Source organism: Hakea prostrata, chromosome 2 (genome assembly GCF_041222555.1).
Source record: "Hakea prostrata isolate BN-2017 chromosome 2, UWA_Hpros_2, whole genome shotgun sequence".
Taxonomy (NCBI): domain Eukaryota; kingdom Viridiplantae; phylum Streptophyta; class Magnoliopsida; order Proteales; family Proteaceae; genus Hakea; species Hakea prostrata.
Window position 1 is genome coordinate 54,908,739 of NC_142601.1, and position 27,817 is coordinate 54,936,555.

General features: G+C 37.9%; 3 protein-coding genes and 2 long non-coding RNA genes across 6 annotated transcripts; 4 read left to right on the forward strand and 1 right to left on the reverse strand.

Annotated features, from left to right (window-relative positions):
• The first annotated feature begins 2,043 nt into the window (after window positions 1–2,043).
• LOC149024956 (uncharacterized) lies at window positions 2,044–5,229 on the forward strand. Its single transcript, XM_089143037.1, has 7 exons — window positions 2,044–2,264; window positions 2,361–2,430; window positions 2,555–2,660; window positions 3,655–3,753; window positions 3,868–4,011; window positions 4,094–4,243; window positions 4,321–5,229. Exons 1-7 carry the CDS (start codon window positions 2,129–2,131, stop codon window positions 5,212–5,214), a joined length of 1,599 nt encoding a protein of 532 aa, XP_088999163.1. The 5' UTR covers window positions 2,044–2,128; the 3' UTR covers window positions 5,215–5,229.
• A 1,705-nt stretch (window positions 5,230–6,934) lies between these two features.
• LOC149024957 (uncharacterized) lies at window positions 6,935–10,312 on the reverse strand. The gene is made up of 4 exons (XR_016171679.1): window positions 10,181–10,312; window positions 10,014–10,069; window positions 7,305–7,346; window positions 6,935–7,213 (listed from the first exon to the last, which is right to left on the reverse strand). It is a non-coding gene; the product is annotated as an uncharacterized LOC149024957 (long non-coding RNA).
• A 2,692-nt stretch (window positions 10,313–13,004) lies between these two features.
• On the forward strand, window positions 13,005–17,482 carry LOC149024958 (uncharacterized). Of its 2 annotated transcripts, XR_016171681.1 has the most exons (3): window positions 13,075–13,235; window positions 13,326–13,572; window positions 15,353–17,482. It is a non-coding gene; the product is annotated as an uncharacterized LOC149024958 (long non-coding RNA). The 2 variants fall into 2 exon arrangements; XR_016171680.1 differs by lacking the exon at window positions 15,353–17,482 and having other exon boundaries at window positions 13,005–13,235; window positions 13,326–14,301.
• Window positions 17,483–22,697: 5,215 nt separating this feature from the next.
• Window positions 22,698–24,092, forward strand: LOC149024959 (uncharacterized). The gene is made up of 2 exons (XM_089143038.1): window positions 22,698–22,848; window positions 22,947–24,092. Exon 2 carries the CDS (start codon window positions 23,232–23,234, stop codon window positions 24,090–24,092), a length of 861 nt encoding a protein of 286 aa, XP_088999164.1. The 5' UTR covers window positions 22,698–22,848; window positions 22,947–23,231.
• Window positions 24,093–24,993: 901 nt separating this feature from the next.
• Window positions 24,994–26,586, forward strand: LOC149024960 (uncharacterized). The gene has a single exon (XM_089143039.1). It carries the CDS (start codon window positions 25,132–25,134, stop codon window positions 26,005–26,007), a length of 876 nt encoding a protein of 291 aa, XP_088999165.1. The 5' UTR covers window positions 24,994–25,131; the 3' UTR covers window positions 26,008–26,586.
• The last annotated feature ends 1,231 nt before the right edge of the window (window positions 26,587–27,817 follow it).

Below are 27,817 nucleotides of genomic sequence, written 5' to 3' on the forward strand. Positions count from 1 at the left end.
GATTTGTAGTGTCCAGAGGGGATTCATCAATTGAATCCCTCTCCAAAATTTTCATATTTTCAACTTATCCACTTCTAACCAATGTTACCCCTCTTTCAAGTTTCAACCCATGGTTATGTCTTCCACACTCAGTTTTTCGTCTTCAATGCCGGCACCAATTATTGTGAAAAGAAAAAAAAGGAAAACAGTTCTTATGCCGGCACCATTCAAACTTTCAAAGTCTAATGTTTCTTTGTCTTCAATGCTGGCATTGATTTCTTTATTCGGTCCAATGTTTTTCTGGTTTGGAATAAGTAAGGGGAGTTATCTTAACTCCTCCATTCAAATTGCCAAAGCCCTACAGTCCCTAAATCTTGTTTTTGTTTTCTTGAACATGTCATTTTCTTCTTAATAATCTTTTTCTTGGGAGTCACAGAAACACGAAACTTTCCTTATTTCTGACTGAGACTTTGATCTTTAAATAAATAAATATATAAGTAAAGGAAAGAAGAAGACAACATCATAGAAGATGTTTGTCTTGCATAACATGAAATCTTCAGTAATCCAATCATTTTTGCCCACTAATCTTTTGATTTTTTTTGTTTTACCATCTTTGAATGCTCTTGAGATTTTAATTGCTTTAACATCTCAAACACTGTTTTTTGTTTTTCTGAACTTGTTGTCTTCCTCTAGATAATCTTCTCTTGCAGCTATCGTTCCTTTTCAATTTCTCTTCTCTTGATCGTCAATAAAACAAGGAAGGAAAAGGTAAAGACTTTGACGGGTGGTTTATAAGGTAAAAAAATGTTGATTGCCATGAACTTGAAGTAAATCATGGTGCGCGCAAACTAGTCCGGATGAACCTCAGTTTCCAATAAAAATAAAAAAAACTTGAACGAAAGATTAGCATCCAAAGCCACAAAATTTTTCCTAGTCTTATTTAAGAGAAACAGAAAATATGAGAAAGTATAAGGACGAAAGACTTGTGAGAAAAAGAAAAAAAAAAATAGAATAAGAGAAGTAAGAGGGGAGAGAAAATGATGGCAGTGCAAGAGTATTTCCTTTTTTCAAGTATCAGAATTCTACCAAAAACATAAAAAGACTAGCGGGTATCATGATATAGCAGTTTTCAACGTAGAGACTCTCTGTGCAGAAGCATTTCTTGAGTCACCTCACTCGTGATACTTTTAAGACTCTAGCCTCTTGGTATAAAAGCCTCTTGGTTTATACCTGATTATCCGTTAATTTAATTTATATAATGATTTTTGCATATATATATATATATAATGTGAATATGTGGCAAGTTTCTTAATTTCAATCTTATTTTCAGATTTTTGTTTTGAGAAGTGTCTGTGAAAATAAAACCTAACAATGAAGAGGATATGAAGTTCTCATTCATATAAGGTTCAAATAGTCATAGGACTAGGGGCTCACAGGCCTGGGGGCAAGGGGAAGGGGAAAATACAGTAGGGTTTTAGGTCGGAATCCATGATATTCTTGGATTAATTATATTTAAAAAAGAGGTTATTACCACTATGCTAGAAGCACATTGTCATGTGTTTGAGACTTGGACAAAACTAAAAAAGCCCTAAAGTATTGAGTTGATATAGATGTTACTCTGTAGTAGATGATCAACTCTTCAACACTCATTCTAGATCCCCTAACGAATCGAGGAATATCCTTCAATTAAGTTGTTAAAACTGTGCTAGCTAAGCTTTTCATTTTCTTGTGTCTCTTGACCCCGTTATCTACCAATGTTTTGTTTTAAAATCGTAATCATAAAATACATCAATAAAAAAAGATTAACATCTAAATGACCACCACCGCCCTCAAACTGAAAGTTGCGACTTGCGAATGCCATTCCCGATTTGGCCCAACCAAAACAGGCCAAAACGAACCGATTGAAAACCACAACTTGCGAGTAATAGCGGTCCTTTGTTGGCGTTCGATTTCGTTTCTGTTTGGAGATTTCTGGAAAACACAAAACCGTTCAAAATTTCCCGCCCAAAATACGACAACTAAATCGCCATAACCATCGCCGTCAAAGTTGCGACTTGCGAGAGTCATTCCCGAAAGCAAAAACCAAGAAGGCATCGACTTGACTTGCAGTAGCGAACTAGCGACTCAATCAGAGAAGAGGGAGAGAGGAATGGCACAGGCAGCAAGGCTCAGCTTGCGAATGCAAAAGGAGCTCAAACTTCTTCTCACTGATCCTCCTCCCGGAGTCTCCCTTCCGCTGCTTTCCGCTAATTCCGATTCTTCCAACTTGTCAACCATTGATGCCCGTAAGTTTCCAATCTGCATCTTCTATTATACAGATAGATTACTTTATGAGTCTCAATTCTATGATATCCATTTGGTTTGCTTATTCGTTGCCTCAGAGATCGATGGCCCCGAAGGAACCGTTTACGCCAAAGGGGTTTTCAACGTCAAGATTCTAATACCCGACAGGTCCGTTTTCGATTCACTTTGCCACTTACCGATTCTCTTACTCTCTTACTCTCGCTACTGGGATATTCTCTTCTCCGTTCTAGATCATGGCTCAAGGCTTTTATTACCTCCTATCCGGTTGCAGATATCCGTTTCAGCCTCCCATTGTGACTTTCGCGACGCCCGTCTACCATCCCAATATCGACAATGGTGGAAGGATTTGCTTGGATATTCTTAATCTTCCTCCCAAGGTAGCATCAGTGGAATATTGGAACCTTTGCTAAGTTTTAGATTGCCAGAAGATTTTGATGAAAAAAAATTATTGGCTAGTCCATTGTTTGCCTTTAAGTTATTCTGGAAAATGCCAACGTGAAGTGCCAATGCTAATTCTATTCCCGTCCCTGGTGATTCTTTCTGATGCTTTCTTCTTTACTGTTTTGAGTTACGTCTTTGTTTAATTTAACCCAATATGAATGTGGACAATTCCAACTCCACGTTGTTCACGTTCTTCTAATATTCTGTCAAATGGAGGTCTTTTTCGTATAACGTCAATCCCTGTCTTTTATTTTCTTGCTTGTTCATTGCCTTGTGATGAAAGTTTTACTGGACCTATTGCCCATAGAAGTTACTTATATATCTTTGTGATTCCTCTGTGAACTTTTTCCTATCTATTTTCTCAACATAATCATTGCTACAGTTATACATGATCAATTCTAGTGGTTTCTTTTTGGGACTTTATTTGCAGTAGAAACTTACATATTATGCTTATTTCAACTTTGAAGTGAGGTGGTATTCTTGAAAGTTCTAATCCACTATATATAGTTAACTATAATCAGAGATGCGACAGAAAAGATGATCGACATTTACTTTTTAGGAAGGGTCAACAGTTCTGTTGTGTAGTAAGAATGGCATTCACCAAAGTTTCTTGTATCTGTCATGTGTTTTGCCTTACATGACTTCAGATTTACTAGTTTACTGCAGTGAAGAAATAGATAGCGATTCTCCTTGTCAAATATTGTATGTTGATCGATACCTTGGGGAACCTTGATTTGTAACACAATACTTATTTCCTGGTTACTAAACTGAATATATTTGAGGAAGGGATCTAACTCCATCTTTTAATTTAGAGTAGTAAAATGTGAACGGACAGTGGTTTGGAATTATTTTATCAGGGAGTAGTGGATAGTTGGGAGCTTTAATGTTATTTGAATATCTAGGACATGATCTAAGTTACAATCTTTGCAGGGTGCATGGCAACCATCTCTGAACATTTCAACTGTGCTAACAAGCCTTGGTTTGCTGCTGAGTGAGCCCAACCCCGATGATGGCCTAATGTGTGAAGCAGTAAGCGTACATGATATATGTGATTCTTTGGTTATGCTTTAGCTAAATGAGTTGTAATTGAACTATTAAAGACTAAGAGGGCCATTGATTGGTATTGCTTGCATAAATATGCAGAGCAGGGAGTACAAATATAATAGGCAAGCATTTGACCAAAAAGCACGGTCTATGACAGAGCAGTTTGCAATGGCTGGAAGTAGCATGAATCATAGTCATGGTGTTGGTAGTGGAAGCATGTCATGTAACACAAACCCAAGCACAGTAAGCAGTTGCATTTGGTTGGATGGTTTGCTTTTTTCAGGTTATATCCTGTTGGCATTTACTCTTATCTAATTTATAACAGATACAAGCTGAAGGATCAGAGACAGAGTGCAAATCAATGGTTAATGAGTCTAGCCTCAGCCATAAGAAATTGCAGGTCTGCTGGAAGTTATCCCTGCAATCTTCGGGCCTATCCCAGCAGATAGCTGCTGATAAAAAGGAGGCTGCAATGGTAACATAACAATTATCACTCCCAAACTTAAGAGCCTTTCTAGTATCCCATCTAATCTATCGAATTTTCATTCACAGGCTGTTGACCATGATGTTCACAAGCCCCGCAAGGATCAGGTCACCGAAGGAGAAAATGGGAGTGAAAAAGGAATTTTTAGGAAGCCATGTGGGATCCGTCGAAAGTTGTCTCTGGAATCTTCAGGTCTATCCCAAAGAAGGGATGCTTATGACAGCAATAGATTGTCAATTGATCAGCAGTTACCCTCCAAGAACCATTGTGCAGCTTTATCCGAGCCTTTGGAGATGCCACAAGTTGATAACCTTGATGAAAAATCTCATCATGATCGGAAAGGAGCAGATAGTGGCATCACTAAGATTTGTAAGAAGTTGGGTAAAATCAGTCAGGGTACATCTCTGAATTCTTCGGGTTCAAAGAATAGGATGGACGATGATAAGGAAAACATGGAACCTGTTCACAGATTATTAGTTTCTCACTCCCAATCTGAAGGACTTAGTCCACTGAATCCTTCCAACCCACAGCCAGAGCCGCAATGTGCTAATTGTGATGAACAGGATAATGGAGATCAGAATATAAAGGTGAGTAACGCTACCATAAATGTTTGTCCAAAGCAAGTGTATAATGCAGGTGCCAATGTGTCACTCGAATCTTTAGGCTCACTCAGGAGAAGAGATGATGAGGAGGAGGAGAATCAGGTCTTGTTGCCTCCACATTCTCAAAGGAATGGAATTTCACCCAAGTCAACGTCACACACTTTTAATTCAAATGGACAACACCAACATCATGAAGCAAAATTTGTAAATAGCTGCATCAAACAACAGGAAGAGGACATTTCACCAGTAACTGAGGCGGTGATAGTGTTGGATAGTGAAGACAGTGAGGAAGAAAACAGAGGATTGAAAAGGTCCAGACTGTCACTTGCTCGAAAGCGTCCAACTAAAGCTAAAACTTGAGCTGCAAACCCCCCCCCCCCCTTCTTTTCTCTTCGAAAAAGGAAAAAGGAGAAACCCAGAACCCCAAATTGAATGAATCATAGGGGAACTTTCTCAGAACAGCAAAGGCACGTTTTCATTTGTAGTCCGTTTGCTCTTGTTTCTGTGCGTGATATGTAGCTTTAGTAGCATGCTCTTAAATTTTAATACCCTCTATTTTGTATTTTGTCCACTATCCCATTTTGTACTCTCAGCTGGCAACTCTTGTTCTAAGATTTCCACTGGATATAGGACCACAAGAGCGGTCTGTGAAACTTAAAGGCTTAAAGCCAAGTGTACAAGTACAATTGAAATTAATTGTGGTCCATAAACCAGAATTGTTGGAAGCCTGAGGATCGATTTGATTCACTGATCTCAGGCTCAAGATTGTTTAAACAGTTTTTTTTTTTTTTTTTTTTTTTTTTTTTTTTTAATAAATCTATTATCTGATCATTTACTTTATTTAGTTCACGTTGGCCATGGGTATGAACCACATGTTAAAAATCCATCATACATGTTGAGTACATTTTAATTACTGCATTCCTTGCCTATTGAGCCTTTTTTTTTTTTTTTTTTGGGTAAAGCCTATTGAGCCATCCTGTGAAGTGTGAAGTTCAGGTCGATATTCTTTGCACTATGATCATAGAATGCGAAGTAATTTAGATTGTCCATTATAGAGCAAGAACAGTACGAAGACATAAACAGCAACATGATCACCTATGAACGGTTAGTGTAATGGCTGCCTTCTGGTGTTCTCATTGTTGGCAACGTATCAGCTGGTTAGTAGAGAGTAGAGAGTATCCTGCCGTAGGCGTGGGGGTAGCGCCTCTGGCCCTGTCATGGGAAAAGGGTGTCAATTGGCAAAAAGTGAAGATATGGCAGCGTGCAGGGCATGCATGACTTTACAGCCTGCACACTATTACCACCTAATTGAACCAGTCATCTTGGGCTACTTAGTAGCTTTTGGAAGATCTGTTCAAGTCTTAGATGCTATTCCTATATGGAACACGGGCACTGATTCGTAACACTTCAACCGACCCAGTTTGAAATCAGTTTTGAAGCCGGCAGCTCATGCTGGATGCTTCCAGTGCTGTTGATGTTTACAATGCGAATCTAATCACTCAATTCCTGCTCCACATACACCTGGAGATGGTGTCTCAGCACTCAGCAGTACCTCCATGAAACTACTATTAGCGATGTGGTTTAGCCTTTTATTAGTCACATTTTGCACGCATCAGTGAACTTAATTTTTGTGCTGAAGCTGCACTTGTTCCGCAAACGGGTCAAAAAGGATCATTTGCGTTGAGAAAATCCCCCACTAAATAACAATCAATTCTGACTTCTGAGTAAAAAATCCAGTAAAGAAGGTGATCCAGGTCCCCACCCCCCCCCCCCCCCCCCCACCCACCCAACCCCCCCCCCCCCAACTCCATAGTCATGGTTTCTTCCCTTAGAATACTCTTCGGTGCATCTGTAAATCTAATCCTAGCTAACTTAGATGGCTAGGTTAGAGGACCGTGGTAACTTGTAAAACAAGTGCAACTCCAACAGCCAAAAGCAGTATTACTCCATACAGAGGTATCGTGTCAGCAGCACGATAGTTGGCAATATTCCAACGTTAACTAAAAATATTCCAAGTAGTAACCAAATTCATGCATGCAAAAATACCAATTAACAAGCGTGTAAAGAGAGCAGAGCAGGATGGAATTCAAGAGGTTTTCGTTTTTGGAACGAGAATTCAAGAACATTCAGTTTACATGAAAAAAAAACTCTCCGGAGTTTTGGCTGTCCACTATATAGTTAGAGTTCAATCCCTGCTTCAACAGAAGTCTGTTACTGGTACAGAACATGATATCGTTTTGCACAATAGCATAAATTCAGAAGTTGTTACGGCACCAACCACTCATTTTTTCCCACTTTTCTTCAATCCTGTACCTCCAAGAGCCCCCTTTTGGGCCTTGGCTCTCAGCTCCTTGAGTGCCTGACCAAAGGAAACAGGTTTAGAATTAGTCTATGACAAACGAGAGCCAATGGAAAGGGGGAGGAAAAGAGGGTAAATGGGAAGGAAGAACCTTTTCCTCATCTTTCTTCTTCTGAATATTTGCCATGTCGATCTGCATCAGAAAACATTAAAAAAAGTGTAAAAGAAAGTTAAATAGGGCATAGGGCAGCTACGCCATCCTATAAGAGAGAATAGAGACACACCTTTTGGATTACTAAATGCATCAAAAGCCAGAAAAGAATTTCACATATAATAACAGAACGGATTTATACCGTCTAAATATTGACTCCAAAACCACATGTGACATATGACATGTGACTAAACCGTAAACAGCCTCACGTTGCCAAGCCCATCTAAAAGCAATTGGGATGACAAATACCCCCAGCAACACTAGAGTATGATACATTTACTGGCATGTGAAACATTCTTATGACATTTACCGCCATGTGAAATGTTCTTATATAGAGTGACCAAAGAGTCCCCGATTATATAAACTAGAAAACTTGACCTTTTACTCCACCATTTTCAGTTTGAAGCTCACTGGATCAATGGACCAAATTCGGAAGAGAATCATTTTCTAATTAAAGATGAAAATTATTAATATCTATCCTTACTAAATCACCTTTATAATCTATGTAACCAGCTTAATAAGCTGTAAAGCAATTTGCTAAATTATCCAACATCAATCAGAGATGAGCTCACATAAGTTCCAAGTAACAAACTAAACAGAATGCCCCTTCATCAGATCCCAAAAAGGATCTTCCTGTTGTGAGCCGGCGTTTGTGTGGTGAAAGCAACTCTAGGAATTTGAAGCTCGTACCAAAAACTGGAGGCTGAGTTTGAATGGTTAATGATGCAAATAGAAGATATGTCTCCTCACAAGAAGGCCAAGTTTTTGTGCTAATCGTGAACCCAGATCTATGATATTGAGAACTGGTTTTAGTATGAAAAATTGTCAATTTTGATTCTTATGGCTTTTGCTACAGGATATTTATGGGGTAAGGAGATTAATGGTTTCAAGAGGTACAGTATAGGAAATGCTTATCCAAAGCTGAAACTATAGGATACTATATAATACAGCATAAGATCTACTTTTGTCCAACCCTTTCTGTACCACCACGGCACAGTACAAAAGATATACCTCTAAATGGTATATATAAGGCATCAAATCACCTATTCATGTACTTCTTTGTTCCAATTAAAGGCATCAAATCACCTATTCATGTACTTCTTTGTTTCAATTAAAGGGTAAGCGTAAATATGTTTGTAAATATAGGCCCCTAAAGGGTATATGAAGTACAGTTCCAGCATAGACTGAAAGGTTCAAACCAAAACCTGTTTCTGTACCATACTCCATCTGATATCGCTTCCAAAAATAGTATGCTATTTTTGAGACAGTTCAGTATGCTATGGTTTTATGCAGGCAATTTCAGTACTAAAATTGACACCCTTACACAAGACCCTACGACCTTATCCCAAGCAAACACCTCTCAACCCCTCTAGCAGCTATCAATTCTCTCACAAGGAAAGCCAACGTGCCATGATTGCCCCAATAACAAGGGCAGTAAGAAATACAAAATTATAGAATTAGTCTAAAATTTAGAGTCTCATTAATGTTAAGTCTTAGGTTGTGTCATCAACAAGTGGTTATTTGTCTTTGAGTTTTCAGCAAGCAAGTAGTTAGCACAATTCTCGATGATTTCATCAATAATTTCTATTATGTAACAGATGAAGGAGTGCAGCTGATAGAATCACATGTCTTCTTTGAGGCAAGCTTGAACTGTGTTTTGGCTGTGTATATGAGTGCTACAATATTATATTTTTCACTGGCAATTCAAACTTTATTAACTATTTTGGGTTTCAAAACCCTGCTTTGCTACCAAACGAAGTGCTTGATATTAAGCTCAATATTGATTTACAAAGAAATGTAGACGATAACTATTATAGTATGTAAGTGGAAGGGTTTCTTTCTGTGGAAAGCGGTGAGTAACATTAAGTTTTAAAAGTGTCAACATACTGCTAATATAGCAATATAAAAGGAGATTAGCATACTTAATACACAATTGTGTATGCCAACCAGATGGATCCATACACAAAAGGATGACAGAAGTGATAAGCTAAAAGGCTTGAAAATACTGATACTGTAATTCAAAGTGATAGTAACAGTTGGTGAAGACAGCTAACAGATATCTCAACAACTGCCCCCACCCCCTCTGCCCGACCCACTGGATCCTAGATTTCCACAACTAAAATTATGTACAAAAAGCTCCACGTTCCTGCTATTTTAAAAAGCACATAGACTAACTCAATGGGATATCCACAACCACAAAGTAAGAAACAGTCACAGAGGCACATACGCACAAAAGGCAGTCCAAATTATTTACTTTCCTTCTGTTCCAACCAAATCCCCGGCGCAGAAAATTATCGCGCAAATCAGGATTTGAAAAAAGGGAGATGGAAATAGATCGGAACGATCTATTCAGAAATTCAATCATTTTCTTGTAATTTGGGGGCTAAAAGGTAAGCTTTAAACGAAGAAACAGTCAGTCTACCTATGGTACTCAAAACATATCAGCCATTAGCTAAAGGTAATATAAGAAGTCAGAATTACGCAGGGTGCCCCAGATCAACCTTGAATTAATGATAAAGATATCAAGATCTTGAGGAAATCATAGGAAATCGCTTTACAGGATAAAAAACACAGCATGAAAGTGAAGACGAACGGAATAACTCTACCTAACAGCGAAATTTTTTTATACTATAGTAACATAACTAATACCTCGTCGTATTCCTTCTTGTCAGCTTTAGGTTGCTTCAAAGGCTTGGCCTTTCCACCTGAAACATCACAAAATAAGAGGATTTCACGTTCGATACTCTTTAATTACAAAACTAAGCCCCGTTATCGGAAGGCAAAGAAGATCTGCGATCGCAGAAGAAAGGAATTACCTTGCTTGGAAGACATGGCTGGATTGGATTGAGGTTGCGCGGGAGAAAGTCTGAAGAAGAAGATGCCCTAACCTCGAACCCACCAAGGAAACCTGTTATTCTAATTCGTCTTGTGAAGAACGTTTGCGTTAAACTTAGGCACTCCTTATATAGACAGCAAAAAAAATATAGACGGCAAAAAGCTACGGTGGAAACGCTTAGAACGTTTAGAAATCGGAAACGTTTTAGTATTCGTCTTTGACTGATACCGCCTAGGGCTGCAACTGGACCGGGGTTTTGCAATCCCAAACGCAACTCAATATGTTTTAATCTGATCCCATTCGCGCTGACCCTAGCCTTATACAGGTCAAGCCAAGCCCATTCCCGCCTTAATTAGCCCTAATTGGGCAGGGTAGGGATGGGTTGGCCCTGTCCCTAGCCTTAATTGGCCCTGACCCTGATTGGCCATGTCCCTAGCTCTAATTAGCCGTGATCCTAATTAGGCTTGTCCCTGTCCCTGATTGACCATATCTTGGCCCTAGCCTTAATTGGTCTTATTTTTGGACCTAAAATATCAAATGTAAACTTATATAAAAAATAAAAAATAAAAAAATATATGGTATCACAACTTCACAAGTAAACTAAAAATAAAATTCGCATAAATATAAGATGATTCAAGCTCATACAAATGATAAAATAATTAATAAGTTGATAGTGTTGCTTTAAGCATAAATAAATTCACACTCCACAATTCTATATTGGGCTCTGAAAGTATCTCATTGCTTTGGTGATTGATATTGAAAACCTCTCCCATTAATATTCTTATTCAACAAAAAAGAAATTAATATTCAAAACTTTGTTAACAAGTAAATCAACGATAATTTAGTATTTTTTTTCCGTAGTTAAAGAAAATTATAGTTACCAACGAGGGTTGGTCCAGGTGGTAAGCAACTTGGTTCGCTTAAGCAAGGTTCGGGTATCGAATCCAAAAATTCCCGTTGGGAGACTCACCCACCATAGCCAGGTGTGCGACGCCGGTCGAACCACCGGTTTATAAATCGGGGTTGGCAAACCAAAAAAAAAAAAAAATTATAGTTGTAACAAAAAAAAAAAAAATTATAGTTTAGTTACCTATTTGTCATAAACAAGTTTTTTTTTTTTTTCTTTCTAAAATATCAAATTAGAGACAAAAAAAAAAAAAAAAGATGTCAATATTCATGATGAGAAGTTGGGGTGTAGATTTGTTAGATATTAATTCTCTATATACTAGCTTTTATTATTTATAATATATTATCTTGCCTTAGTAAAAAAGAAAAAAAATCAATGATTTTTGGGAACTAAAGTGACTTGGTTCGAAAAATAAAAATTATCTGAAAAATAATATAAAAAGTGAACTCATAGTCTAATATTATCAAAATGACTGAAGGTCATAGTCGAGACTTATAGTTATATCAATGTTAATATGAAGATTATGGTAAAAATCTAGTACATGATTAGGGTCAAATTAACATTAAGACTAGAGCCAAAATTAGGGTAAGGATCGGGCCAAAATCAAACGGATGCTTACAATATTGGTAATGAGGATATAATTTATTTTTATTAATCTTTTACAAAACATGATCATTATTTAAAATTTGACACGTGTCAAGTATTTACCCATGTGGATTAAAATTAATTCATCTTCATATGGGTGGAAGGTTTAGACTTATATCAGGGCCAAAATCATGGGCCTAGATCAAGGCCAAGATTAGGGTCAATATCAAGGCCAGAATCAGGGTCAGAATCAGGACTAGAATTAGGGTCAAAATCAGGGCCAGAATCATGGTCAAAATCAGGGCTAAAATCATGGTTGCCAGGGCCAAACTTGCACCCCTAGATCTCGGAACCAAATATCATTACAGAAATTGACCATATAAAATCGCACTGTTCCTAAAGTCGATAAGATACAATAAAAAAAACCATATTTAATTTGATACAGTTATTGATACCAATGATAATCTTGTAAATTGTTACTATAATTCATTAAACCCTAAGTCCCTAATTGCATCATTCTTAAATTTGAAGAGCAAATTGCATTGGTACCCTAAAATTGAGACCTTAAAGCACTGATACCCCCCACTTGATGTTTAAAAAGCACAGTCACCCTAAAATTGAATTTTCATTGGATATGTTTAACTCAGCACGTGACCCTAAACTTTTCAGACAATGTTTATTTTAAGGATATTTTTGAAACAGTGATTTAATTGTTTTCAGTGATAAATTTGACAAATATATTCAATGAAAAATCAATTTTGGAGTCTTTGTGCTTTTGAAATATAAAGTGGAGTGTCAGTGCTTTAAGGCTCCATTTTTTGGGTGTCTGTGCAATTTGCTTTAAATTGAAATAAAAAAAGTGTTGCTTAAGATGGTTTAGGATCATGATTATGTCAGGACCACGTTAGAATTTAACATTGGAGGGGCAACGAGTACAAAATTTCTATCATTGGTATTTAAACAAAGTTATCAAGTATTAATTAAAAATTAATATTTCTTTTTTATAAAATTAAGAGCAGGTGAAAAGTCACAAAAACATTAAATGAATCTGAAAAAAATCCATGGCGACGCAGGCTCAGCATAATGTATATATGTACACATTATAAATCCCAAATAATATGCAAATGGACAAATTTGTCATTTGAATTTTGGTAAATTTCTAATAATTTTGAATATTATAATTCTATGTGAGCAATAGAAAAAGAAAATCCCAGTGGAAAATTTACCACAAAACATGTCGATGTGGTCACAAATAACTTTGCATGGTTCCTAGAGTTGCAGCACATGACCCTTCTTCTGGCCTTCTGTTCAATTGGTAGCAGCTGATCATTCTGGTAGATAAGCAGATATGCTTGGACGGGTAGGTCTGAAAATCAGCTGAGGATTGGCAGTTGGAAAATTGAAACCTCCTTCAAGCTCCAATTCAATAGCTCATAACCACAAATTCTTGTCCTCTTTCTCTCGATACACAACCATGCCAATGCTTGGTTCCTCGACGCAATGATTCCTTTTCTCTTTCAGCACTCTGATCATCAAAGTCATGGTAACTTTGATTTCTCTCTCTTTTTCTTTCTTGATCTTTTGTGGGTATCAAAGTTCTGTTTGATGGATTCTTGTGTTTCTTGTTTTGCAGTCTCTTGGTCCTTTGATGTTCCGCTCACTGATAAGGCTTTTAGTATCACTGGTTGATCGCCCTGCGGCCTCCATCACCACTTTGCTGTACTATAGTGATCTCCTCCCAAGGGACTTGATTCTGGAACGGATGGTTCATCAAGATCTACTCCATCGAGAGAACTATCTCTTCCATTTCCTCATCAACATGCTAAGATGTATCCGGTAGCGTCTTCAAGAGAACAGCCGATCTTCTCTCTCTCTATCTAGTAAGTACCTAGAGTGTTTGTTCATGAAATTTTGAGAAATGAGCGGTGGTGGCGATGATTTTGGTCAGAGACTAGAAGAGGTGCATTTAGGATTTAGAGTGCCAATCTGGATTTCATTTTTAGGTTCCAGTTTTGGTTCAAAACAGAAGAAAAAGTAGTAGATCGAATTGTTAGTTCCTCCTCTGAATACAGACAGTAATAAGGAAACGCTTGTTAATGGCGGTTTAATGCATAGATTGAGAAGAAAGAATCCCAGTTACCCAGGTGATCCGTTTCTGTTCGCCTTAGGGTTTAGGGTTTAAATCTGTGTAGCACACTCCCCCACACTCAAGAACTGAGATCAAAAGCCATTTAGGCTTGCTTGCCATAAGTAACCATAATTCGTTTGTTCTGTTCGAGGTTAAACATCTGAATCAACGGGAAATATTTATTCACCTACCTTGCAAGTGTGAACTAGTTGCTAAAGTCTCTTCTTGCTCTCCATATTCTCTAAGATTTTTCTACTTGCAACAAATGAAATCTTGGACCTGATGTGAACTTTTTTTATATATTTTCCACTGTATTATTTATCCCATTTAACAAAAAGAGGTTGAGTGATAAGTTTGAAGTGGTTTTTTTTTTTTTAGCAAGGGACGAGGGGACAAATGCAAAGGATTCAAATTAATGAAAAAAATCAAAATCAAAATGAAATTGAAAAAAAAAAAAAGGAAAACTGGAGAGATCCTCAATTGATAAATGTATAGGGAGAGAGCATGTTTTGGACTATGAAGAAACTTATAGAGATTCATCAACTAATAGATATATAAGAAGCAGATTTTGAGAAGCTTCAAGGAAGACGACCCATGACAGAGTTGTGAATAGATTTGGGAAGGGTTTGAAACGAAATAAAATAGAAAAGCTAGGGTTTCATTAAAAGAATGTACTTTTATTATAATACCTTTCAAATGCATTTGACTTCTTTCTGGTTTTACACAAGAATCAATAGAATGAATCTTGGGCCTACAATTCCATTATGTATGTCCATTATAAATAATGTGTTTTTTTTTCCCATCTATTTTTCAACTAAAAATCAGTCCCAAATGGATTCCAAGAAATTTTTTTTTTATGGAAACAGAAAAATAAAAACTTATAGCATATAGGCTGAAAATTAAGTAGTTTGGCAAAAAAGTTTCCACCTTGGCACTAACCTTTTCCATTTTAGATCTAGAATCAAGGATTTGCAACCTCTCCTAACAAAAATGCAGAGAAAATTCGAGTGGCTGGAAAGCTAGCTCTTTATCTTATGCTAAGAGACAAATTATTGTGCAATATGTGTTTGTTGCTCTGCCTATTTATTACATGCAATACTCATTGTTTTTCAAAGAAGTCTGCAGAAAAATAGGTTCTTTGTGTCACAGGTTTTGACTGGGGCATAATGATTTAGGTAAAGACTTCACACTTTTTTTTTTGGTAAAAAAGACTTCACACTTTAGCTTGGGATAAGTGTTGTATGCCTAAAGAGAATAAGGGCTTAGGGTTCAAAAAACTTGAGGTATGTTAATCGTGCTCTGTTTCTTGAGCAAGGGTGGAGACTGATTAACAAACTTGAATCTATGTGGGCTAACTGTCTTAAAGCCAAGTACTTTCCAAAGACCTATATTTTTGATCTTAACATTTCTCAAAAAAATGGCTCCCTTTCTTGTTTGGAATGAGTTGAGAAAACTTATTCCAGATCTTGCAAGATTGATGTTTAGGGAAGTGGAAAATGAACAAACTACTTCCTTTTTGGTTTGATCTCTAGGTGGAATCAACACATGACCATACCATCGGTGACTTCAACTCCCATTTCCAACCTAAGAACATTTGTTTAGCCAAGGTGATTCAACAAATATCTTCATTGACAAAAGAAATCAGGTCATCTTTCTTAACTCTATCTCGATTAGCCATTGATTATATCTCTCTTAATAGGGACCTAGACTGTTGAGTTTCAAAAATTTTTTGTGAATGGTTGCTCCACCACTAAACTTGCTTACAATAGATTTTTTAATCAGAAGTATGCTATTTGTAGTGACTCCAATAAAGCTTGGTGGATCTTCTTATGAAAATTACCCATTCACCCTGATTGGTCAATGGACAACAATTCAACCTGATTGTAGTCCATATGCCAAATGTGAGGAGACACTTTGGCATGTGCTTATGGAATGCGAATGGAGTAGATGCATCAAGGCTTCTAGACTACTAGGCCTTCAAAGGGGTCCATATCCATCACAATAATCTTTTGCAACTTTGCTTTATTTGCCTTTATTTTTATTCATCCAAAAATAAAACTTTGCCTTTATTTTCTTTACTTTGGACTAGATAAATCTACGTTTAAGTGGTTCTTGAACATTTTCACCTATTATACCATATGGTCATTTCGTAATGATTTTGTCTTTAATAATGCAAATCCAAACCAACTTAAAGCCATTGGGTTTATATATAGATGATCGTTAGATATGCAAATATACTCAATTAACATAAGAGAGGAAGATCAAGGAGTCACACTGATTTACCCTCAATTGTGTATCTGTAAGTCTCTCCTCACTCATCAACAATGCAATGATTCAAATTTTAATTTGTGTAGGAAAATGAGGACATTTAGAAAAAAAGACTTGATGGTTATGGGGACTGCTTGAGATAGGCACGATCACATTCCTAGAATGGGGAAGCATGGATGGCGTGGATACAAAAAAGGCAATATTAGAGGGCTTGACTTGTGGACTGAACCAAATGTCCAAGAAAAAGATAAAGATTCACTCAATTTGGAACAACGTTAAGCAAATGGATCACATTCTTCCGCGTCCAATCTTGACACCATGTCATACACAACATATCGCTCAAATTGTTACCATTTTAGAACAATTAGGAGACACAAAAATCACACCCTTCCAGAAGACCACAACATACAACTTTGGGACAGAGCAATTGCAGCAAGAAGACCCAAATGTACAGCTTCAGGGACAAAGCTTATATCGCTGCAACATTGTATTCGTAACACTATCATTTAATGTCTCCATTCTGGGTATGGGCTCAGATTGAATGGAATGACTCCAATTAACATACTACACCAAGCCTGAATCAGTTGGAATTGGCTTCAGCCTTCAGCAAACTCCAGCTGAGGGTTTGGATACTTTGGGCTCTCATTAGTTCCTCTGTTTCTTCAATCCTTCCATTTAGAACCCTAAATTTAGCACATTTAAGAGACAACTGAGCAAAAAGTGAATTTCTGGACGCGGTTCATTTCCATTCAGATGGATATTTTTCCAAGAGAGGAGTTTGATAGGTTATTGTTTCACGTTTATCCAAAATTTTATGATTTGAATTATGTGATATGAATGCCACATAAGTTCATTTCCATCAAAATGCCTTGAATCCAATCCTTCAAACCTTCAAAGGGAGGAGGATTCTCCTTAGTAATTAAATAACACAAAAGAACCCATCGATGAAATACAATAAATCAGTTCATGTACAGCAGCAAAATGAAGTCATATCATACAAGTAGAGAAAAGTTGACACTTACGATGGTATAGTGGACAGAGAGAATGTCCATTTGATGATATTCAGGTTATGGGTATTTGTTCACTTGAAGAGCTTGGTGGCTATTTGTCCAAGATCAGGTGGATATATCATGAGTCATGAATCATGGCAACTGATCATTTTTTGTAGTCCAATCCATGCCGACCTTCGAATTTGAATTGGCATTTCTTTAATCTTGATTAATCTCAATCATGGTTAATCAAGATTAAGAATGTTTTTCATTTGATAGTACTAGTGATTAAGACTCGGAGAAGGAAAGAAACACTTAATTAGCATAAAGAGTCAACCTCCAGGTACACTTTATTCCTCTTATATATATCCTTGATATTCTTTGATCATGTGAAACTCTGATGGAAACTATCACCTCTTTGAATTAGATATGGCTCAAGCATCGAGCAGCAGTTATGGTTTATCCACTCTAAATATAAGAATGCTGCTCCTAAGGAAGACCTCAATGCTATATGTGGGAGTATGTTTTGGCAGATATGAAAAGTTAGATACAAAACACCCATAATGAATAGTTCGGATCACTTATCCTGATAGGAAGCACAAAGTGCTCTCTCGATGCCTTTTAATCATGAAAATAAGAGGGTCAAAGAGGACATGCCATGGATCTCACTTCTAAATTTACTGTTTTATAATTTTCTCCATGTGGCCTTTTATTTTCATGGTTAAAAAGCATTGTTCTTGTCAATGGAGGTTTTCAAAATGAACCACCAAAAAAAATGCTTTAACATCTCCACAGATGTACCCTGGTTTCAAGAATCATCTAAAGGAGCAAAAAGGGTGTTTTATTTGGAACGATTTAAGGAATTTTCATTGCTGTCAAGTGCTCCTCGGGCCACAGTTTTTCATCTGTATCCATGAAGTTGGTAACAGTTAGAGATGCTGTATATTTACCTTGCAACAAGTCTGCAGTTGAATCACCTCAGATTGTGTAAAAGCTATGGAGGCATTAAATCTACAACCTAGCTCATGTGATTAGGCTGCTCAAAAGACTTGCACTTGAAATTCTGAAGCTTTTGTTCTGGTTTTGAATTTTTCTCTTTTCTCCTGTGTAAATAGATCTTTGAACAGTTCTGTAGAGTGCTGCGAGTTTGGATGGATTCTCTACCTTACTTTCTTGTACAACACGATGCTGTTCATTCCAAATTCTTTTCCTTTGATGCATCTACTTAATGAAATCTTCTATTAATTAAAAAAATTTATTATTTGATAACAATAATGATTAAGACTTATTTGGAGAAGTAATGAAAAACTTTAGCATCAAAAGACAAGTACATATATTCCCTTTTTGTTCCAATCCATCACTTTTGGGAAAGAACAAAAACCTTTCTTCTTCATCATTGTTCAAGTAATCAATCAAGTCTGATCTAATCCACAAAATAATCCCTTTTCATGCTCATCCATGAATCTACATTGTAAAAACTTAGCTGTTTAATAATTCTCTTAAGTCATGAAAGTCAATTCTTAATAAAAAATATAAAAAAATTGGCCAACTTTTCCCCTGAATTCAAACAAAAACTTGATACACGCCGTCTCTATAACATGTCACTCCTCTGTTTAATTTGATGTAACAATTATTAAATTTAAAATGAGACCTACGAAAATTGGATCTTTAAAAACAAAAATATAATCAAATTCTAAATTATACCTAGAATAAGCTTTCTCATCATTAGTGTGTTGGAATTCCCAATGTAAAAATAGATGGGAAAAAACATACAATATATTAGAGAGGAATGTTATAGAGTACATTGCTTGTTTCATGCAACACCAATAAAAAATGGTTTTGCCATTTTTCGATAAACAAAATGAAGTTAATCACCCAGCATAGCTTCTTCAATTATTTATAATTATTTTTTTCTAATAGGAAATAAAATTTATCAAGCGAAATCTAAATTATTCTGTTAAGGTAGTTAGGTCTCTTCTCTCTTAAATGACTTAGAAAGCAAAAGTGCATAAAGGCCTGAAAATGCAAACTTTTTAAAGTTGGATTAGAAAAGGAATCTGATTGGAATCTAGCTTACTCAGGACTCAGGAGAAGAGAAGCCAAGTATTTATGTGATTAATTAAAATTTTGCTCCTTAATCGCCAGCCAATTAAACCAGGCTCTTCGCACGTGGCGCGTTGGTTTTTCGTCTTCCCGAAATTTCTACACTGCCCCTCCTCTCTTTTCGTTCTCATTTGACCATTTCGCCCAAACGCGTATTTTACCTCTTCGCTAGTGAAGGGTTAGTATAGTAATTACTCATCGCAAGAGCCGCATGGCCCGCACGCGCACGCAACGAACGAAAATATCATCTCAAAAGAAAAATCCTACGTGGCAGGCGTTACCTTTTTAATTAGTCTCCACCTTGGGAGGGAAACGGACGTGTGGAGAGGCAGGGAGTTTCTGATTCTTCGTTCTCCCTTTCTTTTACTCTTCCTGCGGAGCTACATTAATGTCGGAAATTGCTATTAATTGGGTGAGCTGCATTTAAGCCAAGATCTAGGTTGTTGCGTCTGCATAGGGATTCGATATCGATCATTCTCTCTTCTTTTGCGACTGCACGAACGAACGAACGAACGTGGAATCAAAATGTTGGATGGATTGCTGGGTCGAGGTTTCAGCTCCAAATGGTTGGATTCGGAAACAAGCTAAAATATCTTATCGCTGAATATCCTTCTGTTCTTCTTTTCACCTTTTTGTTCTTCTTTCTTTTTTTAAGCGTATGTTTCTTTTCCTGTAGTAAATCGTTAATTAAGCTTCTTAAAGAACGATTGAAAATGGTACTGAATAAGCGAAAGGCAAGGGAGTCGTTTCTGAAGAGCGATATTGCGACTTTACTTAGGGATAACCTCGACAGTGATGCTTATCGCCGGGTAATCTTCGACTTTTCTTGCATCCTCTAATTCTTTTTAATTTTCTTGAATTTTACTAATGGTGGAAACGAAAACTGAAAAGAAGTTGAAAGCTTTCTTCGTTGTTTTACTGATAAAATTTTCACGAATTCGTCTTGTTCCCTGTGTCTCTTGGCACCATTCTTGTCTTTGTGCTCCGGTGAGTCTCTTCATATTAAGATACAATATACGTGTGTATACCTCTATATTGGCGTAATGTTCCCACTTCTCTCTTGGTTTCACAGGCCATGCAGCTTGTTCTGGAATGTTATTTGGCTCTCTTTGCATCAATTTTAAGCCTCTGCAATTGGAGTTTTACGGGCGTTGCGTTTATTAAATTCTATATGTGTTCTGTTACCGATTAGTATCATTAGATCGTGTGATTGATTTCATGTAATTGATCTATAATTTATTGTATATTAATGATGTTTTGAGCTGTTGAAATCAGGATGCACTGAATTGACTTCTTTATCTTACCACAAAAAAGAAGAAAAAAGAAAAAAAGAATTGACATCTTTAAGCTGTCGTGTCATATGAATCTAAATATGCAGTAACCAACAATCAAAACCTGTAAATGGGCATAAGACAAGATTCTTAATCTTGATTATTTGCTTAATACTGCAATTTTTCATCTCTCTTAATTTTTTTTTTCAATTGAGCTCTTCCAAGTAGCGTTCTTATTGACATGAAAAATGTTTCCTTAAATTTTGATATTCAACTTAAACACTTGGTTTTCTGTCCTGCTGGATTCTGTAACAGGCTGAACCACTTCTTGCAGAGATGAATCTTTCATCCTGCTATGATTTAGTGGAGGAATTTTGTGATTGCATTTTGAAGCAGATACGGATCATGCAAAAGCAAACGTATGTGCACTTGTTCTGCTGTCTCAATGAAGTTCTTTCATTTGTAATCCATCTATTTAATGCAGTATATCTGTTATTGTTTGGTAGCTCTACTTTCCATCTAAACTATTGATTTTGGAACATGTTGGTTTTTAACGCAATGAGGCATTTGCATTGTTCTTTGGCCATATACAGAACATAGGTCTCATGCATCAGAATCTCGACTCATTTAATTATGATTCCTATTCTCTAATCATTGTTTTCAAATGAGCTGATGTTGATTCAGGCAATTCTTACACACCAATTGTTTCCAGTTGAGACATGACTGGTATCTATCTCATTCAGAATTTTGTGTATACTTTATCAGAGTTCTACAAAACGATTCAACTGTTAAGTGTAATCTCAGTATTGACACACACAATACTTGTGGCTGTCATTTATTTGAACAATGATCTAGGATGAAATTGCTTCAGATTAGTTTTTGGAACGTGGAGATAGAAAAGCAGAGTCTGTTGGAAGTGCAGGGAGATGATTGGAAGTCTGGACATCAAGGGAAATATTTAATGTGGTAAAGCATCTAGCGAAAGTTAATTGGGGGGGGGGGGGGTTTGGAAGAAATCAATTGGTAGGGTAGGAATGTTTCATTTGTGGAAATTGGAGTAGAAAAGCATACTCAGTCGGGAGGCTCCAAGATGATAGGAAGTCTGGACATCAAGGGAGTATTTCATGTGACAAAGAGCCAGGTTAAAGTTGACTTGGGGGGGGGGGGGGGGTTGTCATGGGGTTTGGAAGAAATCATCAGGGTAGGAATGTTGGGTTTTAAAAATTTCTGATTCCCTGTTCTTTGCAATTTTTTTCAGTGTTCTCTTTTAGTTAAATATTTTCAACCCTTCAAGTAAAAACATTATCTTTTCTACATATAGGTCATGCCCTGATACTTTCTTTGCAGGGAATGTCCTGAGGAGTGCAAGGAAGCTATAGCAAATCTCATTTATGCTGCTGCTAGATTTGCTGATGTACCAGAGCTGCGTGAGCTGAGGAAATTATTTACTGAAAAGTATGGAAGTTCCTTTGAGTCTTTTCTCAATAAAGAGGTAAAATACAGGTCAATAACTCTGTTTTACTTTCCTAAAAAGATGAAGGTTCACTCACTCTCAATTCTTAAATAGTCCCTGCTATTTCATGGAAACTCTAGTACATGAATAAAAAGCTAAACTGTTTAGTGGCTGTCTCAATCAGGGGTTTAAGTATCCTTCAGTTTCAGCTACCATAACTGATATACATGCATATTTAGGTATTTGTATGATACCCTCCAAAGGGAAAATGTGATTATACCATACCTAAAAAAGTTGGTATTAGTAGTTTCATACATGTAAGAAACTTCAACATTTATTTATAATTAACTAAATGCACTTGTTGAACTTTGTCCCCCCCCCCCTTTTGTACGGTGTATAGTCAACATTAAATGCTTCAAAACTGTATTTTTCACTTAACCTAAGCATTTCCAAATGTTTCTTGACCATTTCTGCATGTATCTTCAGCACATTTCTGATACAGTACATCTGGAGCAATACCTGATACGATACGTCCTAACAGATCCTGCTTTATTCATAAATACTCTTTTTATAGGACTGAAACACTAAATTTGTTTAATGGCAGTTTTCTGAGAAGATGGCAATGAAGCGTTTTTCAATGGAAAAGAGACTTCAGTTAATGCAAGACATTTCAAAAGAAATGTCAGTAAATTGGGACTCCAAGGCTCTTGAAAATAAGTTGTTTAACCACCCTGCATCTGCACAGGTAAACCTCCTTGTAGAGAGTCTACTGTCTATATGTTTAAGCTTCATATCGAAATGGGATGGAAGTGCATCAAAGAAATAATGAAAAATTTGGTCAAATCTGAAAAAAGCAATGTGGACTCAGGAACGCCAGTTGTCCTTTCTATTACTATTCCTGGGCACATTGAGTGAAGGGGGAGTGAAAGGAATGTTACAGTAAGGTAGAAATGTTTTCTAGAATTATGCTTACTTTTTACACGTTAACTTTGGGATGATTCAATACCTAAAACCTCTTGATGCCTTTCTGAACCATTTGCAGGATCAATACAAGAAAAATGATTCTTTTGGTAACAATGATAGTGAATACAAGTTGGGTAATGACATTGAGAATACTATCCCAAAAAGAGATATCCAAGCTGTTTCATCACGAGGAAGGAGAGAACGCAATCATGATGCATACAAGATACATGACAATGGGGGAGATCTCATTCCAAAGAAGGATGATGAACATATCCAATCTGAAGGAAGACAGGAATTCTGTGATAATGTGCACAAACTAAACCGGGATATTCTTCCTACTCATGGAAGACAAGAGCTGAATGGAATGACTAGTAGGCCTCATGGTGATAACAGCAAGGATGGTCTATTAAGAAGAGATTACCAGGATTTTTCCCCAGAAGTGAAAGTTACTCCCAGTTCTACAAGAAGACAGCAAGTAAAGAATGGCGTTATTGATGCCTCTGCTGCTGATGTTAACCAGAATGGTCAAACGAGTCACCCACCCTTGTTAAACAGAGTTGCAGAGGATAAGACAGAAAGTGTAAAGCCATTCTGCAATAATATTGTTCCTCCTCCCTACGTCAAAACAAGGGGCAGCAAGTACGACGATGAGAGAGATCATAATAGGGGAGATCCGGTTAGCGATGCAAAGCCAAGGCCAAGATCAGTTAGGAGTTACTTGAAACCACCACGAGGTCAAGACGGCGTAGGCACTTCTCAACAGGAGGAAAGGAGAAATCTGGACGGTAGAAAAGAAGATGCAACGCGAGGTCCTCAAACCTTCTCTGCTGATGACGACTATGATTCAGAAGAGGAAAAGCTTGATGAACTGTTGTTACACTACAGCTATAAGAAGCCGTCGACCATTGAATCTAGCAACAAGAGGAGGGGATTGAAAGCTCTCCCAACGGATGACACTGCAAATGATAGTGTCCGATCCCCAGGTCACAGAATCAGAAATGAGGCACGACATAGTACAAGGTCGAGTTATCATATTGCTCGAGCAGCTTCAGTCCCAGCAGAGCCAACAACCCCAACTGCGGAACCTACTGGCCTTGCTCGTGCCAATACCTTTCAGCCCAACGAAAAACCAAGCCACGTCCATCCTGACATGCCAGACTACGAAACTTTTGCAGAGCGGCTTGCAGCCTTCCAAAGGGAATTCACAACCCCGGCCCATGGATAAGTGGATTCCATATGGCTGGCATCCAGAAAACAAGATTGTTTCTTAGTCTCTTACAAGGCAAAGTGCAAGTGAAGCTCAAAATCAATCTGTATTTTCGTCCCAGAATACTGTAGTTCGATTCTATCTAACCCCGATTGTTTCTTTTTTCGGTACAATGAATAACCCCGATTGCTTCTAATGAAAGGTTATCGATCTAACTTCAGATTCCTGGGATACGAGATCAGTTCTGGGATTCCCCTGTTTTTCTACAAAAAAAAAAAAAGTAGTCTCATTTCACATATTAATGCTCACAAACTGAGATACTTTTTTTTTTTTTTTTTTTGGTAATCCACAAACTGACATACTGACGTCTTACCAAGAGGAAAAAAGAAAAACTGAGATATTGATGCGGTGATGATGTCTATGCCTAATTCTTCATTGTAAATTGGTGTGTAAAGAAAATGAAAGAAAATGAAATGAAGATGATAAAGAATGATTCATCTGATTCAGCAGAGTTAAAACATGCATGTCAGCAGCTTTAGAACAGAGACTGCAACCTACCTGCAAGTGAAGACGACGAATTGCCTGAAAAGCAGCCATAGAATAGACGTTCGTAAAAGCGTCTGTGCAGTTGCACGAAGTCAGAGTTGTACAGTCCACTCTAAGCCGCTGATTTTTTTTTATGGAATATGTACAAATTCAGCTATCAACCCTTGGATTGGAATACGAAAGTATTTTCATACGATTCGTGTAAACAGCACAGTCTGTGGATCTTACGTGGATTCCAATTTGACCACCACCGCTGACTGCCGGTTACACTTGCACGTTTCTCGACGACTTTCCCCTTTAATTTGCAAGTCGTGCCCTCCCAAAGATTCCTTGCACTGCCACAGGACTCTCTTTTTCCCGCCAAATTCTCACCTTCTAAGCTCTCCCTCCCCATCTACCTAACCTTGCTCGGGCTTGCTCTGACCCCGCCCTTTTTAACTGTCCACTCCAGGGTTACTTTTACCATTAAAAGAATTTACTACGCATCGAATCGCAGAAGGTAGAAAGAAAGATGAGAGGCACATCGAAGTTGGTAATGGGGGTGACTCTGGCAATGGTGGTGAGCTTAGCCGTTGTGTTAGCGTTGGTGCTTGTGTTGTTAGCAGAACTGTATTGCTCGCTTCTGCTAGGCAGAAGGCGGCTCAGAGCTGCCACCAACACAACCTCAACTCTTCATCAACGCTCACAAGGCGAAAGCTCATCAGCTCTTCCACCTGTCAATAGCATCTATGCACATGGGGTTATTCATGCTCCAAGGAGCTTCTTATTCCCAGCCTTCATTGGAATAGAAGGAGTAGACGAAGAAGAGGAGGGAGGAAAAGGTAAGCAGTTCACACCTCCATACCAGTCAGCACGTCACCCATTTGAAGGCGACAGCATGAGTAGTAGTACTCCTCGACGCATTGGATTGATCAGAGCATCATCGCCGTCACTCTCAATCAAGTCTTTGGCTTCGCCTCGATCGATACAACCAGCAGCAGCAGCAGCAGCAGCAGAAGGTAATAATGGTGATGGTAGTGGAGGTGGAGGGGAGCATTTCGTTTACATCTCAAACCCCATTTACGACAACGATGCTTCCAGGGTGAACAGAGTTGGAGCTGGAACTCCTTTTGAAACGCCTGACACTTCACCTTCCCGTCTGGAGATGAGTAGCGATGAGGAAGAGGTACAGTACGCCGAGGTGGAACTGGAAGATCCTTCTTCTTCAGGTCCCGAATCGCTCCCCAAGACGCCTCCGCTGACTCCAATGAAGAAGCTCCCTGTTGAAGCGTGTTCTGTGTCTCTGAGGGATGTAAGGTCAATTGGAACTTCAGGCAGCGGTTCAGACACAAAGAACTGCTCATCGTCATCTTCGTCTGGTTCTCCTCGCACATCTCCCTCATGGTAATCTGTTACTGAGCTCTGTTTTGCTGTTTCTTTTGAATATTCCAGCTGGAATGGAGATGTGAAGAAGAAGGCTGGTCTCCCTGCTGAAGGGGAGAAAAAAAAAAAAAAAGAAACAGAAAAACTGGGCCATGTCTCTGCAGGCGTGAGTTCGTGCTCCCAATCCAAGGCACGCTTAACCAAAAGGTCCAAAACTCTCTATCTCTGTTCTTTACAGTCTGGGGAACCTGAACAATTTTTTTAACCTACTTTGTGAGAATGTTAGTGGTGGATGGTAAGAAACTAAGAACTTTGTAGATCTCTCTGGTGCTTGAGATTGTGAGGAAGCATGTGATGTTGGGAGTAGTTTGTTGAATCTAAACTTCTTTTGTATAATTTCAAAGCGTCTTTGTAGTAGGGCTAGGCCTAGAATACCGACATGTCATGTTCTGCGTCTCTGAGGAGAAGAGGAGAGAAAGGGGGACCTCGGAAACTGTTACAATGCATTGAAGCAAAGCCAGCAACTGCTTCCCATGGAGTGTTTGTCGACATGGATAAAGACGTATCTTCTTGGGCTCCGATGAGCCCAAAGAAGAAACTTCGTTTTCTGCCACGGAGTAGATTAAATTAGGCCAAGGGGAAACACAGAAAATGCATGGAAGGCAATTAAAATATGAGTGTTGTCTAACCACTCTACTGTATTTGTTTTTCTCCTGTCAGTTCTTTCCTTTATCGTCTACGATCATTAGCAACTAACACCTCATGGGTTTCTACTGAATCCATCTTGAGCTTACATAGGATCTGAATAAGAACACTCTGACTAAAGAGTGGGTTCTTGATGGGAATTTCAGACCTTGAATCAAGGTAGTTAGGTTCCCTCTTGTCTTCTTCCTCTTCTCCAACATGCCCAACCTAGCCTTGTGCATCTCCCTTTCCCTTCTCTTGGTTAGGGCCAATAAAGGTCAGCCTGACCTAGCACTAGGGGTGAGTTAGGGTTTGATTATGCCATTCCTGACTCAAAGCCACCGGGCTCTCAGCTTGGGCCTAACTAGAGATGGATTATGATTTTAAATATCTGGTCTAACCGAACCCTGTTATTGCCCTAAATGAGCCGTTATGTCTAGATGACCTAAGAATGTAATGAAAACCGAGATGCCTAAGTAGATAAAATACTCAGAAGTGCTTCCTTTTTTTTAGGTATTACTCCAGAATTGCTCAAACATGGCTTTTTGATAGGTTATGTGTAATATTAATAGATGGGTTTCTGAGCTAGATTTGTATTCTCAAACTTTTCCTCTTTTGTGTAACCTAATTGAAACAAGGCATGATATGCTCTTGGGATTTCAATTGAGCACTTTGTAGCCCACGGTTGAACAGATTAGGATGGTTTTTTAGTGTTTTTGTGATCGAATATGATGGATTGCAATTTTGAACTTGAAATTATCACCATTTTGCCAGTGTGTTAGAACGGGCACATCGTCTTGGTTATCAAATCATAGACATTTTGGTTTAGCAACCAGAATGCTCTTGTTCTTCTCTCCAGTCACCCCTTTTGTTCATTTTGGATCACCCTAAAGGACTGTAGTCTAAACCTTTTTTACACACCTTAATTGTTCATTGATTTAAGTTTTTGGCCGGGTCAAATATGGATAGATTAAAGGAAGATGTATGGTTAAATATCCTTGCTAATACTCTTAGGCAGATGTAAAATGGGACTTATCTTTTTTGTGTGGAAAAAGAATCATAATATAAAGGTGGATCAATTAAGTCAAGCGGCCCTATCTAAAGTGCTAGGGTATCATTCAAAACATTAACCACATACATCATGTAAACAT

Bases quoted from the DNA above. Each gene is read 5' to 3' on its own strand.
- LOC149024960 (XM_089143039.1), top strand. From the start codon at position 25,132: ATGAGAGGCACATCGAAGTTGGTAATGGGGGTGACTCTGGCAATGGTG.
- LOC149024959 (XM_089143038.1), top strand. From the start codon at position 23,232: ATGACTAGTAGGCCTCATGGTGATAACAGCAAGGATGGTCTATTAAGA.
- LOC149024956 (XM_089143037.1), top strand. From the start codon at position 2,129: ATGGCACAGGCAGCAAGGCTCAGCTTGCGAATGCAAAAGGAGCTCAAA. The intron at 2,431-2,554 runs GTCCGTTTTCGA...ATCCGGTTGCAG, and splicing joins AAGATTCTAATACCCGACAG to ATATCCGTTTCAGCCTCCCA. The intron at 2,661-3,654 runs GTAGCATCAGTG...CAATCTTTGCAG, and splicing joins TTCTTAATCTTCCTCCCAAG to GGTGCATGGCAACCATCTCT.